At 33.0% G+C, this 21,789-nt stretch overlaps 2 protein-coding genes across 4 annotated transcripts; both read left to right on the top strand.

The window, feature by feature from the left end:
• Positions 1-602: 602 nt before the first annotated feature.
• Positions 603-17,859, top strand: LOC101899041 (alpha-tocopherol transfer protein-like). Of its 3 annotated transcripts, none has more exons than XM_005191804.4 (4): positions 603-849; positions 15,746-16,127; positions 16,543-16,915; positions 16,975-17,859. In XM_005191804.4, exons 2-4 carry the CDS (start codon positions 15,799-15,801, stop codon positions 17,230-17,232), a joined length of 960 nt encoding a protein of 319 aa, XP_005191861.1. In that variant the 5' UTR covers positions 603-849; positions 15,746-15,798; the 3' UTR covers positions 17,233-17,859. The 3 variants fall into 3 exon arrangements, with proteins under 3 accessions (XP_005191861.1, XP_005191860.1, XP_058983567.1); XM_005191803.4 differs by lacking the exon at positions 603-849 and adding an exon at positions 7,402-7,520; XM_059127584.1 differs by lacking the exon at positions 603-849 and adding an exon at positions 7,417-7,483.
• Positions 17,860-20,491: 2,632 nt separating this feature from the next.
• On the top strand, positions 20,492-21,789 carry LOC101899328 (alpha-tocopherol transfer protein-like). Its single transcript, XM_005191805.4, has 3 exons — positions 20,492-21,015; positions 21,078-21,450; positions 21,519-21,789. The coding sequence occupies exons 1-3, from the start codon at positions 20,717-20,719 to the stop codon at positions 21,780-21,782; spliced, it is 936 nt and encodes a 311-aa protein (XP_005191862.2). The 5' UTR covers positions 20,492-20,716; the 3' UTR covers positions 21,783-21,789.

Below are 21,789 nucleotides of genomic sequence, written 5' to 3'. Positions count from 1 at the left end.
AATCTACGCTTATGGTGCTGGAAATATATTTAAAAAATCCACATTTACACTCCTGCAAAAATAGTTTAAAAATCCACGTTTACTGCTCTGATAGTGTTGGGAAAGATATTTGAAAAATCCATTTTAATAATAGTCCTGAAAAAACACATGTTTAAAAATTCAACGAATCAAGTTCTGATAGTCCTGAATAAAATATAGAAACAATTACATTTGTTACCTTGACATGCTTGGAAAAATATCAAAAAACATGTAACTCCCATAGTACTAAAAATATACTTTAAGAAGTTCAAGTTTGTTTTGCTGAAATCAACATTTATTATTGAAAAATATTTAAAACGTCCACTTTTAAAGCCACTTTTCCTTTGCATTCCACTTTTTCCTTTGCATTCCCATAAAATTGTTTTCATTAAAATATTGTGAAATAAGATTAATGAAATGAACGTTAATTTGTCGGTACTACTGTTTAGTGTAGACCAAACCCAGTTAAGTGGTAATGCAGTGTGCCAATTGGCAATGGAAAACAATAATAAAACAACACATATGGCAACTCCGTAACACTTTTTTGTGACACTGTGGCAAAACAGCTCTTATTGTCGTGCCTGCTTGCAAACATAACTTCGTTGCTAATAATTTTCAACTTCCATTATCAGTTGTGCATCAAAATTTAAATAAAAGAGATAGCGGCTGGTACGAAATTTTCAATTTGAAAGTGAATCGGCAAATTGGTGGAGCAGAAGAATATATAATATTGTCAAAATTAAAGTGAAGCCAAAAATTTTTGTCTCAAAGAAAAAATCAATAATTTAAGTAAGACGTCAGACGAGATTTTGGAAAGCGCATCTCATACCGGTTTGTATGAATGAATTCAAAAACAATTTTAATTTAATTGTATATATATATTTAATAAGCGTTGAATCCCAACCCAACAGTTATAAAAATATCGATACACGAATTGTGCAAAATAAAACAAAGTAATATAGAATTAGAAATCTGGCTTAATTTTCAAAAGTAAATCAGGCTAAATATGACCAGGAGAGGAATTCTCCAACCCATATTTTGAGTTGCCAACAAATCATCTCATAATTTTTAATTACAGAGAAAGCACATTTTAGGGTTAAATCCGTTCTTTATGTTAGTTAATTCAAAATCCTCCAACAGAGTATGATTGTAAAATAATGACATTAGAGACAAAATTATTCTTCATTAAATTTCATTATGAGCCACCAAAGAAAAGTAATCTCTATTTCCAAAATTACCAAAAACAAGTGATTTTTTTTTTATTTATTTATTTGTTTTTTTTTATTAATTTCTTTTCTTTTTTTTTTTTTTTGAGTAGTTTTTCTTTGGCCTTTTTCCTCCTATTTGTACCAATGTCTAAGACGATTTAGGCATGTACGTCTGTTGTAATCACGCTAAAGTCAAAACAAATCAAAAGTTGGAAGCTAACATTTTGCACAGATCAGTATTTGTTCTGCCGGCAGGTCAAGTTCGAAGATGGGCTATATAGGTTCACGATATCTTATACACACCATATTATTATTTTAGCCACATTTTTTAATGGAATTGTCTGAAACTCCGCACAAGGAGGTATTTGTGAGTACTTTACCCCCTGAAAGAGAATCGTGTACTAGGTCTACGATATCGTATAGCCCCCTTATAACGGGTTTCCTTTAAGCAATATTTTTCGATGGAATTTTTTGGAAATTTTTGAAGTTCCTTCAAATGGTGGCGTGTATTTCGACCCCGCCGAACTTTTTTTTGCTGTTTATTTTACTTGTTATTAACTATAATCTATGATAATTTTCACTGGTACATATATTACATATTAACATTTATTTTGTTTAGAGACTCACAATAAAATTTGATCTAGGGAATTCTTCCTTGGACCCTTCCCCAAAAACATTAAATATAAAGGGAGTTTATTGACATAAATTGGAAATATGTTAGATTAAAAGTAAAAAATACATCATTTTTGCTTGTTGTATATACATTTCGAATGTAATTTTCTTAAAAACTATTGTATGTAGATATATGGTATATTCTGAGATTTATAGTGAAATCTTGTGTAAAATATTTCTTCTTTTGAAACCTTCTGACTAAAACGAAATTTTATGTTACTTTCTGTCGTCAACTCAAAAAAAGGCCAAGGAAAAATTTATCGAAAAAAAAAACAGAATATTTTCTGCTTTTTTGTCTTTTTTTTTTTGGAATGCTATTTTTATACCCTACACCACAAGGTGGTCAGGGTATTATGTCTTTGTGCATTTGTTTGTAACAGGCAAAAGGAAACGAGATAGACACATAGTTCCTTTTGATGATCTGCATAGAATCACATTCTCAGTCTCAATTATTGTCCTATCCAGATGAAATTTTGCACAAATCATTTGTTTGACCCAAGGACGAACCCTATTGAAATTGGAGATAATCGGTCAAAATTTAGATATAGCTTCCATATATATCTTCGTCCGATTTGCCTTTTATTGTGCACCAAAGGTGTAATATCAGCCCGAATAGTATGAAATTTTTCACATATAACCAAATTAGACCTGAAAATAAGTATGCCAAATTTGATCGAAATCGGTTCAGATATAGCTATAGCTCCCATATATATTCTTCATCCGATTTGTTATTTTTGCCCTTCGCAGCCGTAATATGCACTCTGTTACTACAATATTTAGGGAAATATATCAAATACAGCCCAGAAATGCATGTGCCAAATTAGCTCCCATACATAACTTCATCCGATTTACTTTTTATTGTGCACCAAACGTCTAATATTTGCCCACATTGGATGAAATTTGGCACTTACGACCGAATTGAGTCTAGAAGCCACTATTTCAAATTTGGTGAAGATCGGTTAAGATATAGCTATAGCTCTCATATATACTGTTCATCCGATTTGTCATATTTGTTACTCACAGCCGTAATATGCACTCTGTAACAACGATATTCAGGGAAATATATCAAATACAGGTCAGAAAGTTCTTTGCCAAATTTTATCGAGATCGGTTCCGATTTGAATATAGCTTCCATATATATATTTATCCGATTTCAAATTAATTGTGCACCAAATGGGCAATACAAATTAGCAAAGTGGTGTAGGATATCATAAAATCGGCCCCGCCCGATTTTAGGACTTTCTTTACTGTTTTTTTTTTTTTTTTTTTTTTTGATATAGGTTGGAAGTACAGATTTCTTTTCTTTGGTAACTTATAGTGAAATTTGATGAAAAATATTTTTGCCTTTGATGACATCCTTCCAAAATGATGCTTTGTCGGAGTTTTTCCATAAACTTGCACTCTTGATGTCTTCTTAAACCTATAGTAGAGTTTTATGACAAATAATTTTGTAGATCCGTTTTGCTATAATCCCATTTAAGGGGAGCTTTTAATCATTATTCGAAAAAGGACCAAATAGACCCATTTTATGACTTGCTTGAGGGTTAAAATATTTCTTGTACTTTAATGTACCTAAAATGCAGGGATTATAAGGAATCTTTTTCCGAAAAATTATTTCCGAAAGAGGGGGGGGATCTTGTCCTCTCTATTTCACTTTCAAAACGCCGATACACGTGTCTTCTTTTTAAACTCTACTTTCAAAATCTACTGGATTCTCACCGTAATTAGTTTTTGTTTTGCACAGTGTAATTGTGCCAATTATAACATAGATATCAGATATTCTATTGAGATTTAAGTTGTGTAGGAGCCGGAAAAGCATGGCTAAATTGTCTTTAAACATTGCTCTGAAAAGTGAAGTGCCAAGCAATATGGGCCTGCCCTGCTACTTCAAAACACTTGTACAGTGCAATTATCATCGTTGATAAACGCATTTGCAAATTATCAACAAAACAAAAACAATTATTGCCCTGTTTGATTTAAGCAATTTCGAATAATCCACACTATGGTGTTTTAGATTGTTTAATCTATTTAAACGTCTTGATAATTTTCAAAATTTCTTTTTTTGCAAACTTCCCTAATTTAAAACCATTGAGCTATATATATATCGGTAGAAGAATATGCCAATATACATTTTATTGTGGCAAAAAGAGAAATAATATTTAAAGGCTGTTTAGTTTCTTTAGAATATTTGCTTAAATGTGAACTTGAAATCATACAAATTCTCATTCGGATCAATAGGAATAATTGATAATCACAATAAACTTAATTATGAAAACATAAATTATTTGTGATTTTAAATTAAATGTATTGTGATAACGGTTAATTGCTTCAGAAAATTAAAATATTATTTGGAATAGAATTAAGTCAGAGCGAGCTTTTTGAGTTTAAGTGCCTTAAAATTTACCATCGATTTTTTCATAAGAATTTTTGAAGTAATATTCCTTAAAAATCTGTAGTTTTGTAAAAAGAAGTCGCCGATTTTAAAAATTCAAGGAAAGTTTTTGTAAAAATGTTTTCAAATAATCACGATTCTTTGACATGGAGTCCTTACCAAATATTTTAAAAAGAACTACAATGTGTGGTCGAAAAGACGTTTTCAAAAGTCTACAGATTATTGTTAATCAAAAGTAGTGGGCTTATATATTCCGCCTTCACTCCAGATCTTGTGTTAGTGGAAATATTGGGGAGGGACGAGTTAGAAAAGAATCGGACGCTCATTTCATGTTTACGAACCTAATGAAAATTTCGACCCGATGTGGGGGAGGTACCAGAAGGTATGGATCGATATATCACATCCTGCCACTCAAATTTGAAGACACTCGAACTCGTATTCCACATTTTATATTGGTCATAATTATTCACATTTTATAAGGGTCATAATTATTCAAAATTTTGACCTTTTGTGGGGGAGGTGCCAGAAGGAGTGGGCCGATATCTATTTTTTCATATATTGTGTTAATGGAAATATTGTGGAGTGATGAGTTTGAAAGAAATCGGGGGCTCATTTTACGTTTTACGAGCTTCATTGCTATTCAAAATTTTGACCCCTTGTGGGGGAGGTGTCAGAAGGAGATTATTGTTATATTCCATCCTCATACCAAATCGTATGTTAATAAAAATATTGGGATGTATGAAATTTGAAGACAATCTGACTCTTATTTCACATTTTATAAAAGTAGTACTTATTAAAAATTTTGTTTCTTTGTTGGGGGAGTTGCCAGAAGTAGTTGGCCGATATCTACCTTTTTCACTATAGATCTTGTGTTAATAGAAATATTGAGATGTGGCGAGTTTGAAGGGATCGGATGCTCATTTCGCGTTTTATGACGTGGTGGTTATTCAAAATGTTGACCCGTTGTGGGGGAGATACCGGAAGGAGTGGACCGGTATATCTCATCTCTACACCAGATGTTAGTGAAAATATTGGGATATGTGAAATTTTAAGACAATCGAATGCTTAGTTCACATTTTATAAGAGTTATAATTATTCAAAATGTGGATCCTTTGTTGGGAAGGTACTTGATGGATTGGACCGATATTTTTTATTTTCACATCCTAATTTAGCAATGACAAAATATTGAGATTTGCAAAGTTTGCACAAAATCGAATGATCCTTTCACTGTTCTATGAGATAAATTATTTTCTTTGAAAATTTACGGGGGAGGTACCAGCAGGTGTGGACCAATGTTTCCCATCTCCGAATTTGATCTAAGTTCGACAATAACAATACGATGTACCAAGTTTGGACCAAATCGGATAGTCCAGATTGACAGACGAACAGACAGACAGAACGGACATCGCTAGATCGACTCCTAATGTCCTGAAACGGATTTGACCCAAAGAGAACCAGATTCTAACACCGTTATTTCGATGAGGCTCATTTTGGCCGTATCAAATGATGTATACCCTCGTCCAACAAAAAAAAGCAACAAAATATTGCGAAATAGACATATCGGTAAGTCTCCGATTGTCTTCAAATTACACGCATCACAGTATTTTTATTAACCTACGGACCTTTGTGAAGATGGAATAAATCGGTCCACTCGTTCTGGTACCTCCCCCACAAGAGTCAAAATTTTGAGTATCCATGAAGCTCATGAAACGCAAAATCACGTCCTATTACATTCTGACTTGGTACATTTCAATATTTCCATCAACATAAGATCTGTTATAAAGATGGTAGAGATCGCACAATTTCTTCTCGTACCCCTCCCATAAAGAGTTCAAGATTTGGAAAAACAAAAACGCTCAAAGAAATGGAAATAAGCATCCATCTCTCTTCAAGTTTCACAAAATATTTTTGCTAACGCAAGATCTGTTGTGAAGATGATATATATCTGCGAACCCCTTCTGGTTCGGATTTCGCTGAATAAGACATGGTGTCTACAATTGCTAATTTGATTTGTCGAAGAACATTTTGGGTGCATCACACGGAAAGCAATAAAAAATATTAAAAAAAAATCAATAAAGATCCACTTTGTTGTTGTTCTTTTCAATGTGGCGCCCAACGTTAGAAGTATTGCAGCACATGGAAACAATTCAGCATATATTAGTAGATTTTTATTATTATTATTATTATTATTATTATTATTATTATTATTATTATTATTATTATTATTATTATTATTATTATTATTATTATTATTATTATTATTATTATTATTTTATTTTTTTAACCTATTTACCCTCGTACAATATGTAAGCCAATGTTGGTAGACCTCCTTCGAATTGAACCTATTTTTTTGATATCATGCTTTCACTGATTTATTTGCATGTGTTCAAAGCAAGTAATGAAACATCCGACGATTTCGCATCCGACGATTATTTCAATTGTTCTGTGGATTTTGATTTTTTTTAAAAATTTTTTCCGCCCCAAAAATATAATCCCGAAAAATATATTATATTTACATTTCAAAACCAAGTGAATTTCCCATGGTAGAATTAAAAAGGTAAGTTAAGGTAAAATTATAGATTTTTGAACATCTCATTGTGAAAATGTATATTAATAAATCTATTGTATAAACACGAATCAGAGATCGGAACAGGTTTTCTATGCAGTTAAATTTGCCAAATTTAATTACAGAAAATACACAGCTGGGAATGCTTATTCAAAATGAAGTTATCTTCTTAATTCTACTATGGAAGTTCCAGAGATCATTCCGTTTAAATTTTCAAAATTTCGATAAAATGCAAAATATTTCCGAAACACTTTTTAGTTCGCAAGTCCCGCGAAGTCTCGCGAATACCTACGGTTATCTGACTTTTTTTGTTCAAATTTTCAAAATTCCGACCAAAAAACATTTCCGACACCCTTTTAAGTTCACAAGTCCCAAATAAATGCAATTTCACGATTGGCTATCAGACTTTATAGCATTCACACTGTTGTCTCCACCTGTGCGATAGTAAGAAATTATCAACGATTACTTATTTTTCGCTTAAGAACCACCTCACAGCGACTGTTTCTTTTTATAAGGTTTCAATGTAAACAAAAACACGATAGACCGGCAGTCGTTGCCTTACACTCGATGCGATAAATGCACATAAATAATAGCCGCGTGTCGGATTCGTCGCAACGTTGAAAATAGGTAGTCGTTTGAAAAAATAAAAAAAAAACACAAAAAGGTGATTGAATGTTCAATTGTTAAAAAAAAAACAACAAAAACAATACGAAAAAATGTTGTTGTATATCAAGAAACCCTTCTTATCCCTTCACCTGATCGATGGATGGATTGCATTGCATTGCAAGTTATCTGGCACTAACTTGATGTTATCGCAAAATATATATTAGCTGTGTGTAATTATAAACGTATTAAATGTTAATCGCGCTTAAAAATACAATAACAACAAATCAATAAAAACTAAATGATTTGGAAAACAAGTGGAGATACCGAACTAATTATAAAAAAATATTGCCTTAATTTATAATTCTGTGTCAATTGTGACCATGGCTAATTGTTAATCTCTAAAGAACATAACCTTTGCCAATCCAGTTTTGTTGTTATCTTTTGATTAATTTAAATTTGTCTTTGATTTTTGTTGTTGTTGCCGGCTCCCACAACTGATTGTTCTAAATTTACAAATTGATAATTATCATCATCAGCATCGTCTTCATCGAACTGATTGAAAAGGTTGATTGACCAATGATGATGATGTCGCGATTGCCCGTCATTCATCAATTTAGGTCTAGTATTTGGTCAAGTGAAAATAACAACAACTAAAACAATACAGTGCGATTGTGCTTGAAGATTAGGTGGCTAATTTTGTGGTACACTGAAAGAAAAACCAAAGAAATGTTAATTTCAAAAGTAAAAAAATTGCCAAAGAAGTTATTTTTAAATAACTCCCGGGGAAATATCACCAGAGAATCAAAAAAAAAGCGAAGGATATAGTCGTGCGGGCAAATATCCTTGGATCCAAAATCATTTTAGTCGATTTTTATACCCTCTACCACACTACGGAGAAATCAAGTAGATTGATAAAATTTTACTCTAATTTATATTATGTCTGCAGGACGTTTGTATTGAAAATCGGCCATGTAGGTCCACGTCTTCGTATAACCCCCATATAACGGTACCTCCCGATATTCGGTATTTTGATGATTTTAGCGACATTATTCACCGGAATTGTTTCAAATTTGATATTTGAAGTTCGTAATGGATGCTACACCCTATGACAGAAAATAGTCTGTGCAGGTCCACGTCTTCGTATAGCCCCCAAATAACGGTACCTCCCGAAATTCGGTACTTTGTTGATTTTAGCGACATAGTTCACCGGAATTGTTTCAAATTTGGCATTTAAAGTTCGTAATGGATACTACAGCCTATGACAGAAAATTGTCTGTGCAGGTCCACGTTTTGGTATAGCCCCCACATATTAGTACCGGCCTAACTTACAGCTCTTTTACTTGTTTTAAATAATACCATACAGTCCTGCATTTGTCCTATATTTACCCCTCTCTGTCATGCTGATTATTATTTTAAACAATTTCAAATAAAAAACGAAACAAAAATGCTAGACTTCTGCCCTGTCCGATTGTCGATTAATTTTTAATTCTGGTCCTAGAGCGACTGCAAAATCAGCAAAATTTTAATTTTTTGCTCCATTTGAACCCCTAAATATGTATCTTTAAAACAATAGGTTTCGATTGACCCTTCTGACCCTAACCCTACTTCCATGCAAAATTTCGTGAGAATCGTACGATAATTGCGACTTGAATATAAAATATTAAAAAAAAAAATAAAAATTAAACAATTTAAAAAGTATCAGACGGTTTGCCGACAGATATATAAGAATATCGAACATATATATTCAATTATTGGGAAATCATAAATTCCACATTCATCTCAGGATTCTGGTTGAGAGAAATATTTAGATATAGCAAATTGCAAAGAATCCCTGACTTATCTCGCAAGTTATGGCAGATAAAAGAATTGAAAATTATGACCCTTTGTGAGTGAGGTACCAAAAGGGGTTCTTAGATATATATCACCTTCACAACAAATCTTGCCTTAGAAAAATTGTGTGTATGTGTGAAATTTAAAGAGAGTTGGATGCTTATCTAACTCTTTTTGAGCGTCTGGTTTTTAAAAAATCTTGAAACCTATGTGGTGTAGGTACCAGAAGAAATGGGCTGATCTCTACCATCTTTCTAACAGATCTTGTGTTAATGGAAATATTATAAATAGAAACGGAAGTTAATTCGGGGTTTTATGAGCTTTATGGATTTTATAAACGTTTTGGTTATTCAAAACATTGTCCCTTTATGGGGGAGGTACCAGAAGGAATGGTCTGATCTCTACCATTTTTATAACAGAACTTGTTTTGATGAAAATATTGAGATCTAGCAATCTGAATGGAATCGGATGTTAATATCGCGTTTTAGGAGCTTCATGGATATTCAAAAATTTGACCCTTTTTGGAGGTGGTATCAGAAAGAGTGGACCGATATATCCCATCTTCTCAGCAGATCTTGTATTAGTAGAAATAATGGGATGTATGAAATTTGAAGGGAATCGGACGTTTATTTCGGATTTTATAATCGTTTTGTTAATTCAAAAATTTGACAATTTGTGGGGGAGATACAAGTAGGTATGTCCGATCCCCACCATCTTTATAACAGATCTTGTGTTCATGGAAATATTGAGATGTGCGAAATCGGAATGGAATCGCATGTTAATTTCACATTTTTTAACTTCGTGGATATTCAACAATTTAAGCCTTTGAGGAGGAGGTACCAGAAGTAGTGAACCGACATATCCCATCTTCATAGCAGAAATTGGGTTAATAAAAACATTGCGACGTGTGTAATTTGAAGACAATCGGACTCTTTCATTGCATCCGATAAGAGTTATAATTTTCCAAAATGTTGACCCTTTGTTTGGGAAGTACTTGATGGAGTGAACCGATATTCTCCATTTTCGCACCTGACCTCGTACTTATGCAAATATTAGGATTTGCAAAGTTGGAGCAAAATCGGATTATCCTTTTTCTTCCTGTGCAGTAATTTTTTTAATTTTTTAATGTTGACATTTTGTGGGGGAGGTACCAGAAGGAATAGACCGATATTGCCCATCTCCGAACTCGATCTAAGTTTGATAATAATATTACGATGTTCCAAGTTTGGACCAAATCAGATATTTTCTTCGAGAGTTATCGTGCGAAACAACCAGCCAGACAGACGGACGGACGGACAAACTCTAAATCAGGGCAAGGCAGAGAGCCTCAAAAATTTTTTGTAATTGTATGTGTTTTGAAATAACAAAATATTGCAAGTGTTTTTTTGCCTCTCTTTACAGAGTGAGAAATAATTGGTTATCTTTAAATTTTCAATTTAAAATTTTCCGTTTTAGAAACAACTTCTTTGTTAAAAATTAATATTTTGATCAGACAATTAGGAGATATATTTGCACAGTTATTTCAATTATATTTCATTAAAAAAAAAATATATAAGTTGACATTTTTAAAAAATTTATATAATTTTTATTAATCAAAATTAAAAATAAAATTATTAAACACAAATAATAATTTCGGACTTAACATCCTAACCATCTAAGTTGATCCTTTAAAAATAAATACCGATTACCACAGGCTGACATACGCAAATAGTTGTAGAATTTTATGCTGATCAGAAACGCATATCCTGCGTTGGGTCCTAAAATATTATGTCTATGAATTACAAACAGAATGACAATGAATATTGACTAAGAACGTACATATAATTTCAGAGAAATCAAGGGATATGAAAATGCCCATTAATTTGGAAAGACAATAAATTTGTCTAACAATATGAAATAAATTTCAATTCCTAACATGTGAATTCGTATGCAAATTTTGTCAAATAGAATTCAATTAAAAAAGATAAATCTTAAAATTTATAATATTTACAAATTCGGAAATATTTGTTCCGAATATGTAGTAAGATATATTTGTGCTCCAATATTTCTTACGGTGTATTCATAAAAATATCCGACAGCACCTTCCTCAACGACTGCTCGAACAAAACTAAATATTCTCACAAAACCATTCTGACAGAAAATTCAAAACAATTTATTTTTTACAATAGTGTTGGTGAACACACAGATATCCCAAGGGATACTCTTTGCCTAGCCTTGCTCTAAATCAACACAAAATAACCAAAAACCTATTTGGTCCAAAGAGACCTAGGGTCTAAAACCGTTACTTTTATGTGACAAGTGTTGGTCGTATCAAATGATATATACCCTCTCCAGCCTTATGGCTGAATACCAGTAGTACTAAATTTGGTATTCGGGTAAAGGATTGAGTTGGAATCCTAAAATTTGACATTAGGATTACCTTTTGTGCGGTTGGGTTGATACATGGTGCGGATTATTCGGGCGGGGGGAATACGTACTAAACAGTATTAACTTTAATATTTGGAGATAGTTTCGGAAATGTGGACTATTGTGTTGTACAAAAAGTACTGATTGGTACTATATTTGGTATTGGATGAAGGAATAGAGATAGAATCTAAAAATTGTTATTTAGATTACTAAAGAGGCCTATATTTGTACGAACAGTACTAAATGGTACTAACTAGTAAAAAAAGCTGTAAGTTCTTTGAAAAGCCTCCACCATTTTGAACAAATTCTGCAATTCTAAAAATAATTCAATAAAATCCGTTAAAAATTCTCTTTAAATCTCAAAAATACCGAGTGTCGCTGTTTTATTATATTAGGGTCTATACGAACTCTTGTCATACGCCATTACAATATTCAAATGGGAAACTTAAAAAATCAACGAATGATGCAGCTAAAATCATCAAAATGCCGCATATCGGGAGGTACCGTTATATAGGGGCTATACAAAGACGTGGACCTGCACAGACAATATCGTGTCATAGGCTGTAGCATCCATTACGAACATCAAATGCCAGATTTGAAACAATTCCGGTGAATAATGTTACTAAAATAAACAAAGTATCGAATATCGGGAGGTACCGTTATATGGGGGCTATACCAAAACGTGGACCTACATGGGCGATTTTCAATACCAAAAGTCCTGCAGACATAATATACATTTGAGTAAAATTTTATCAATCTACTTCAATTCGTTCGGAAGCTAGAGTGATTTCCACAGACGGATAGACGGACAGACGGACGGACATCGCTAAATCGACATAGAATTTTATGCTGATCATGAATATATACACTTTGTATGTTTGTAATATACCCTCCATACTATGGTGGAGCCCTTATAGAAACTGTTGGAATGAATCTAAAAATTTAAGGAGGACTTTCGAAAAGACGAACATTTGTCTTCGAATTTTATGCTAGGTTCGAATGAAGATTTCCAAAATTTCCAAAAGAATGACAAACTTAGTTCACTCTCCCACTACATGGTGGAGACGGAGATTTTCGTCAAATGTTATAAATCTTTTGACAAGGAAAAAAAGAAATACTTTTGATATGCTATACCACATACTTTGGTCCTTATCTGGTAGCTACTGGTATCCAATCTATCCGTCAATAACTTATCTACACATATTTAATTATTCTACTTTTTGAATATTTCATTCATGTACTACATGTACATCAGCCATAACTCTCTTGTTCCCAAGGTGATTCAAATTTTTCTGAGTGTATTATAACCCAGCAAAGAAACCCATTTCCAAGCCAAAGACACTCACTAAAATGTCAAATGCCTATATGACGTTTTCCTTTCGTCACATTTAAATCTTTTTCCTTTCACCTAAAACACGACAAACATTTGATATGTCCATCACGTGTCTAAGTTTTCATGCTGTTGTTGTTCTTGCTGTTGTTTTTTGGGAGCACTTGTACTAATTGGCCACAGAACACCGCTATCTAATCCAATTTGGTGGTTAATAATATTTTTTTTAAAAACCTCCCCATTAATTGTCAATCGATATCTATCTGGTTCGATTTCTTAATCGGATTATCGCCTTACTTAAAACACAGGTAAAACTGCAAGAAATTGATGGTAAACATTAAAACCATTACAATGTAATGACAGTTATATTGTGTGTGTATTAGGGTGGGTAATTGTCGAGAAATGCTTTGTTAATGAGAAATAAAAAAAATAAATAAATCCTGATCAAAATTCAATTTTTCCATCACCGAGGTCTGAAATTGGCATTGGTAAATTTATTAAACTTAAAATATTGTACATATAGAATAACATCAAAGTTAAAAATAAAATCAAAGTTTAAAAAATAACAATATAGGGTGGTAAAGGGGAGTTAGAATATAGTGAGTTTGAGAAATGTTAAAAACTCCAAGAACTAAATTTCAAACCATGACGCGGATAAATATTGTTAAAATCATATTCAATAAATGCAATTCGATTTAGTTGTCGAATATTTTCAAGGATTCAAAAATGGCGCCCAACGTTTTGTGACAGTTGTTGTCATTATAGTTCTTTTTTAAATTTTAAAAGTTCATGCCAGCAGACAAAATATTGCTCTTATCAATATCTTAGCTTCCTATCACAAATCAATACAAATTGAATAATCCTTTGGGATATTTTTCTTCAAAAATAAAAAACTAAAAATTAGAAATCTGATTAAAAAAAAACTGAAATTAAAGAAACTGGAAGTCCTATGGAGAATATCATCGAAAAAATTAATATTAATCACCTGATAGTCCCTTAGAAAATATTGTCTAAAATTTACGATTTTATCTGATGGTTCCTTGGGAAATACAGTTGCAAAGTCTGAGATAAAAATTCAGGAATAAAAAGTGATTGTAGTTAGGAAAAAATCCTTAAAAATCCAGAACTTGGAATATGATAATACAAAAATTTACAAAAATTCTTTAAGGCTGTACTGTATGTTTCGAAAAAGTTATTTAAAAATCCTCGACAATTACTCTGAGGCTCCTTATAAACAAAATGTTTAAAAATTCAAACCTTCTCCGCTGAAGTTTATTAAAAAATTATCTTTAAAACATTTTCTACAAAATCCATGCCTAGTATTCTGAACGGCCTAGAAAAAAATCTTAAAAAATCCAGGACTATTGATCTGAAGGTCCTTGAAACAATTCTTTAAATGTCATGTCCTTGAAAAAATCCAGGAATATTTCTCTGCAGGTTCTTAAATTATTCCAGCTTATTATTCAGAATGCCCTAGAAAAAATTCTTATAAAACCCTGAAAAAAATTTACGCTCAAAAAAGTTCCAAACCTTGAAAAAATTTATACAAATTTCACTCTGAATGCAATGGAAAAAATGCATAATTATTGCTCTAAAGGTCCTTTTAAAGTCCACCTCAATTATTCTGAAGTTCCTTGAAAAATTCTTAAAAAACTCCATACTAATTGTTATGAAGATGTTTGAAGAAACTCCTCGAATATCTCTGAAGGCCATTGAAAAATTATTTTGAAATTTCCACACCCATTTAAGGAATTTATAAAAAAAAAATACCTTTGCAATATACTGCTCTGAAGGTCCTTGAAAAAAATACACTTTGAAAAATTTCAAACCTTGAAAAAATTCATACAAATCTCACTTTGAATGTCATTGAAAAAAAAACAATTCTTGCTCTAAAGTCCTTTTAAAGTCTTTAAAAAAATCCACATCAATTACTCTAAGGCTCCTAAAAAAAGTTATTGAGAACATCCATGTCTATTGTTCTGAATATTTTTGAAAACAAAAATTCTAAAAAACTCCACGAATATTTCTCTGAAGCCCATTGAAAAATAATTTTGAAATTTTCCTTCCCATTGCTCTGAAGGTCTTTTAAGAAATTCATAAAAAATTGACCTTGAAAAAAAATAAAAATTGCAATATATTCTTTAGAAGGTCCTTTAAAGGTTTTTTCTTAAATCTCTTGAAAAAGCCTTGTTTCTGAAAAAGTCTTTGAACAAATTCGTAAAGAATCCAGTCTGTATCCTTAAAAATTCTACGCCTCTTACACTCGAAATTCTTGAAAAATATTTTAATTTAGAATTGTACGCTGATGATATCAAAATCAAGATCAAGAAAACATTATTATATGGAGGGTATATTAATATTGTCTTGATCTTGATATCAGTGGATAGAATAGAAATATATGGTCTCTTCCAGAACCTGCAAGAGGGTACTAATTTTAAAATGTTTTTTTTTTCGATATCATGAAGGGAAAATCGGTTATCGTAGTACAATTTCATACATTCTTGGAGTTTTGGAACAGGTCAATAGAAACCCATGCAAAGGTCTTAGGTTTTCCTTTATTTTTTAAACATTCGAAACTCCCAAATCTTAGAATCTTCGAATATATTCTCTGTCCATATTTTTATGAATTTATTTCCAATCCAATGGCAACATTGTTACACAAAAACTTGAAAACATTTAAAAATAAACAAAAACTCTCTTTCTTTGCATACTTTTAGGCGTTCGTGAGCAATACATCAACTCTCAAAGAAACATTTTCCACTCTCTAACAATGGATCCACCTGCATTGGATACACCACCCGAAATTCGTCCACTGCCCCCCGTATTACAAGAGGTAGCCATTTGTGAGCTAAATGAAAAACCCGAACTAATAGAAGATGATGTCTTGGCCTTTCGCCAATGGATCCACACCCAGAAACATTTGAAAGCCCGTACCAATGATCAATTTTTGTTGGCATTTTTACGCGGTTCCAAATACAGCATGGAGAGGGCCAAGCAGAAGCTGGATCGTTATTACACTCTGAAGGCGGCCATACCGGAGGTATTCAACGAGGGGCGATCGGTGGATAATCCACAGGTGTTGGAAATAGTGAGACAGGGGTGAGTTTTCGAGGAAATTTTGGAAAATGTTTGTGTATGTTAATATGAAAGTGAATGTGGAGATAATTCCTATTTCAAATATTTTATTAATTTTTTTCAAAATTTTTTTTTTTTTTTTCAAATAAAAAATAAATTGAAAAATGTTATTTCGCAGGGCCTGGGCCAGAATTTTTGTTCTATAAAAATATGAAATGAAAACGTTTATAAAAATTTTTTAAAGGAAATATTTTTCATTTCATTTTTTCATAGATTAAGAATCTGGTTCTATGAGAAAATGAAACTAAAATTATTTCATTTATGACATTTTTCATTGGAAATTTTTAGTTCACATGTTTAGAGAACAAGGTTTCAAATTAAATTCCCAATTTAATATTTTTTATTTATTTTTCTTCTTATTTTTTTTGTCCTTTCCCAGAATAATTCTCCAAATTCCCCTGCCGGAAAATGATAGACGACCCTGCGTCACTATTATTCGGGCCACGTCGTATGACATTAATAAGTACAAATTCTCGGATATTGTACGTGTCGGTTCAATGTTTGGGGAAATTATGATGATTGAAGATGACCGTTCGACTGTCTGTGGCTTCTTGGAAATCATGGATATGATTGGTGTTACTGGAGCCCATTTGTTCCATTTGCAACCGGATATTTTGAGAAAATTCTCGGTATTTGCCGATGAGGCAATGCCAATGCGACAAAAGGGCACATGTTTCATTAATATTCCAAGTCCCTTCGAGAAGGGCTTCAATACGCTGAAGGGATTCTTTCCGGAGAAAATGAAGAGTCGGGTATGAAACAACGTTATTTCTGTAAATTAAAAAAAATGTTATAAATGTTTTTGTTTCAGATAAGTGTCTGTTCCACTCATGATATAATTTATGATATGGTTCCACGCGAATGTCTGCCCGAGGAATATGGTGGCACCAACGGCACCATGCAGGACATAATCGATCGAATGGAAGCCAAACTCCTTAGATATCGTGATTATTTCCTACAAGAGCCGAACTATGGTACAGATGAAAAATTACGTAAAATTGATAGGGCCTATAGTGTGGATAGTGCCTTTGGCACCGATGGCTATTTTAGAAAATTGGAATTCGATTAATTTGAAGAAATAATTCGAAGTAGTCTAAAATGGCGCCCAATGTGTGTTTTGTTTGCCAAACTAACAGTATGATGGGAAATTGTGGGAGACAAGCTAACCAAAGAATATTATTGTTGTTATTGTTGTCTTTTTGAATACCAAACATTCCATGTTATGTGTCTTGAGAGAATTAAATTAAATTTTATTAATTTTTTCCTTAACTTTTTGTTACAGATTTAAAGAGAAAACTTAGAAAACCTGGATCATGGTTCACACGAACTCTGTGTCAGATTTTATTTTAGTGAATAATTTTTTAAAATTTTTATATTAGGATTTAGGGTCAGTTTCTGTATGAGGACGCGAAAGTGAATGCGAATGAGAAGTAATATGCCAAAGCAGTTTTTCATATATTTTTTTATTCAATTCGAATTTTGAAAAAAAAAAAAATATTTGAAAATGGTGTTTTTCTTTCACATTCGTTATACAAAAACTGGCTCTTATTTTGTAGATCTAGATTATATGTGTATGTATGATATAGCATTTATTTATATGTAGATTAAAGAAAACACCAATTAGTTAAAATATACATTTATTTAATAGTTTTTTGCACTGTAGTTAATCAAATAAATTTAAAAAATGTAAAAAAAAGATGTTTTCACAGAGGATTTTATAATCAAAGAACAAAAAATTAATGGAAATATTGTTCAGAGGACAGGAACTGAAGTCCCATAAGGTAAGAACTGAGAGAAAAATATTAAAAAGATATCACTTAACCTTTTGAATTGAATATCTTACCATCGACAAATAAAGGTATAGACAAAAAGTTTTAAAATTTTCCCTTCCGGCAGATGTCACTATTGTTAATCTTGGGCCAGTCAAGTCACTCAGGGCTAGTGAAGTCACTCGACTTCGAAAACAATTTATTTATTTTTCTGCTATTTAAGTTCTATATTTTTATATTTCACGACATATTTGGATAGTGTAAAAGTAAAAAAAGTCGATGTTTCGTTTTTAATTGCTAAATAATAAAGAATCATAAAAATATTTAATATTTTGTATTTTGAGAGAATTGAGTGAGTCTACTGAACCTCTCTCACAGCATGAACGACATCTATTGACGCATTTTTTTCAGAGATAATAGATGAGACAACTTTTTAGTCTATACCTAATTTGTCTATGATCTTACTTAAAAGTAGACCTCTGAAATAATTAATATTTTTTTACTCTTAAAGCTAACTCTGGCTCTATTTTCCCCATTTAGAGTGTGAGCAGACCCACTCTAATCTTCCAAACACAAAAAAATAGAGTGAAGAGTAAACCCCTTAAAAATTCCCACTTCTCGGGCAATCCTGCTCGCGAGCAAGTTTCTCTCCCGAGTAAAATCGTGGCCAACCGAAGGTGCACATTTTCAGTTGACCTCTTTGGTAAGTAAACACAATCATTTTGTTTGTTTACAAACTGTTGGACAACGAATTTTTTCTCATCGAAGAAAACCAAATTCGGCAGTTCACCACTTTCGGCCAAGAGAAGCAACTCTTTAGCTCTTTTGAGTCTATATTCTTTTCGTTGCGGCCTTTTGTTGGAATTTCAATGGCTTTACCCCGAGCTCATTTTTCAATATTTGCCGAATGAAATATTGCTCACAAGCCATTTTTCAGCCATTTTTGTACGCTTGTAAACAATATAATGAGCTGTCACCTGAATAATTTTAACATCTGTCGGCTTAGAAATGACAGCAGTCTGATGTTGATTGCAGTTTTTTCATATCACCCTGCATTTATACCCTCAGCCATATGTCTAGAAAGGGTATATATCATTTGATATGGATAAAAGGCGCCTCAGCGAAAAAACTGTCTTAGACCCTAGGTCTCCAAATCCATTTCAGGACATTTGGAGTCGATCTAGCAATGTTCGTGCGTCCGTCTGTCAGTCTGGCTGATTCGCACGAAATCTATCTAGAGTATCCGATTTGATCCAAACTTGGTACATAGTAAAATTATTGTCAAACTTAAATCGAGTTCGGAGATGGGCAATATCGGTCCACTCCTTCTGGTAGCTCCCCCAAAAAATGTCAACATTTTCAAAGAAAATAATTTACTGCGCAGAAAGAGATAGGATAATCCGATTTTCTCCAAATTTGCAAATCCCATATCCTAATATTTGCATTAGTGCTGTGTCAGGTTTGAAAATGGACAATATATCTCCACTTCATCAAGTACATCCCCCACAGAGAGTCAAAATTTTGAATAATTATAACTTTTAAAAATGTGATATAAAAGTCCGATTGTCTCTAAATTACACACATCACAATATCTTCATTAACCCAAGGTCTGATGTGAAGATATATTCGATACACTCCTTCTGGGACTTGGTATATCTCAATATTACCATCAACACAAGATCTGTTATAAAGGTAGTAGAGATCGGACCATTCCTGATCGGATCATTCCTGATTCTGATACCTCCCCCACAATCGGTAAATTGTTTTAATAACCAAACCGATCATAACATCCGAAATAAGCATCCGGTTCTCTTCAAATTACACACATCGCAATATTTTTATTAGCCCAAGGTCTGATGTGAAGATATATTCGATGCACTCCTTCTGGTACATCCCCAACAAAAGGGTTAACATTTTCAATATCCATGAGCCTCATAAAGGGTTAAATTTTTTAATAACCAAAACAATCATAAAATCCTATATAAGCATCCGGTTCTCTTCATATTTCACACATCACGATTTTTTTTATTAGTCCAAAGTCTGGCGTGAAAATGGGATATATCGGTTCACTCATCGTGGTAACTCCCCTACAATAGGTCAACATTTTGAGTGTCAATGAAGCTCATAAAACTCCATTCAGACTTAGTAAATTTCAATATTTTTATCAGCACAAGATATGTTATAAAGATGGTAAAGATCGGACCGTTACTTCTGGAACCTCCCCCTCTATCATATTTATCTAAACTACTCTAACAAAATCGACTGATTCGTTTTAATTTTTTTTAATGCCGAAACCAAGATTTTTAATATTTCCGATCCCTGCAAATGTAAATTTTTTAAATTGATTGATAATATCATTTACAAAAATATATATATATCACAATTCTCACATTACAATTTGCCCCTGAGAACCCTTATCACTCTTTTTCTCCAATTACTTGATGTCATCTCCCCTTCCCGTACCCTGACAGTCATTTCGTTTAAATCCATTCATTGAAAAAATAGATAAAAACAATATGGCACATGAATAGTGGACAGGGTTTCACGGGGGGACGTCTAATTAAACTAATAACGATTCACTTATCAATAAAAAAATATATATTTCGGCTTACCGAAAAAAATGAAAGAAACGGTAGCCAAGACTTGAAGAAAATTGTTATTTGTTTGCTGCCGCAATACGTTTCAGTGCATTCGAACAGAGAAGCCAGACAGAACAAGGCTGAAAATATAGTCAGCTGAGTAGAATTATTGAATTTCATTTTTCAAACATAAGAAACACAAAAAATGGGCATAAGACCCTTACCGGAAGCCTTGCAGAAGGTGGCAATTGAGGAGTTAAATGAAGATCCAAAGCGGGTGGAAGCTGATTTGGCCACTTTTAAAGAATGGATTCTACAACAGCCCCATTTAAAGGCCCGCATGGATGATCAATTTTTGATAGCCTTTCTGCGTGGTTGTAAATACAGTCTGGAAAAGGCCAAGGCCAAGCTGGATAATTTTTATAGCCTGCGTGAAAAATATCCTGAATTTTTGAAGAGACCCAATTTGGAGGATTCCAAGGTCAGGGAGTTACTGAAATTGGGGTAGGTAGTTATTTTGGCAACACATTTTTTTTTTAATTTAATAATTTTTTAATATTTTGTAGTATTGTCCTCTACCTTCCCGAACCCATGTCCGAGTCCGGTCCCCGCCTTGTTCTGGTGCGCAATGGAGCCTATGATCCCAGTAAAGTCTCCTTTGGAGAGTTGGCCCAAATGCGTCAACTTGTCTCGGACATTGTAATGATGGAGGACGATTATGCCGTGGTCAGTGGCATTATATTCGTCATGGATTTCAGTCAAGTCGGGGCCTCACATCTCTTTCAAGTCAGTCCCAGTGTTATGCGCAAAGTATCACAGTATTCCGAACAGGCCCTGCCCTTAAGAGTTAAGGCTTCTCACTTTATTGACACACCGCCAGGATTTGAACCTGTATTCAATTTAATAAAACCCATATTACCTGAGAAAATACAAAACAGAGTAAGTTTCCCGAAGGATTTGAAAAATGAATTATTTTTGAATAATATTTCTCCCCCTCCTCATCGCAGTTATTTGTCCATGGCGGCAAACGTGAAGAGCTGTTCAAAATCATACCCAAAAAATTCCTACCCAAGGACTATGGAGGTGAGGGTAAAAGTGTGCAAGAATTAATTGACTACTGGGAGGAAAAAATCTTATCATACATGGAGTTCTTTAAAGAAGAAAATCAATACGGCGCCGATGAGTCGAAGCGAATAAAAGAGGAGACCACAAATCAAGCAGACACCTCACTGGGTTTGGTGGGTTCGTTCCGCAAACTTGTGGTAGATTAAATTAATT

The sequence above is a fragment of the Musca domestica genome, unplaced genomic scaffold (genome assembly GCF_030504385.1).
Source record: "Musca domestica strain aabys unplaced genomic scaffold, Musca_domestica.polishedcontigs.V.1.1 46, whole genome shotgun sequence".
Classification (NCBI taxonomy): domain Eukaryota; kingdom Metazoa; phylum Arthropoda; class Insecta; order Diptera; family Muscidae; genus Musca; species Musca domestica.
Note: the sequence above shows the minus strand (reverse complement) of the source record. Positions and strands in the feature narration are given on the sequence as shown.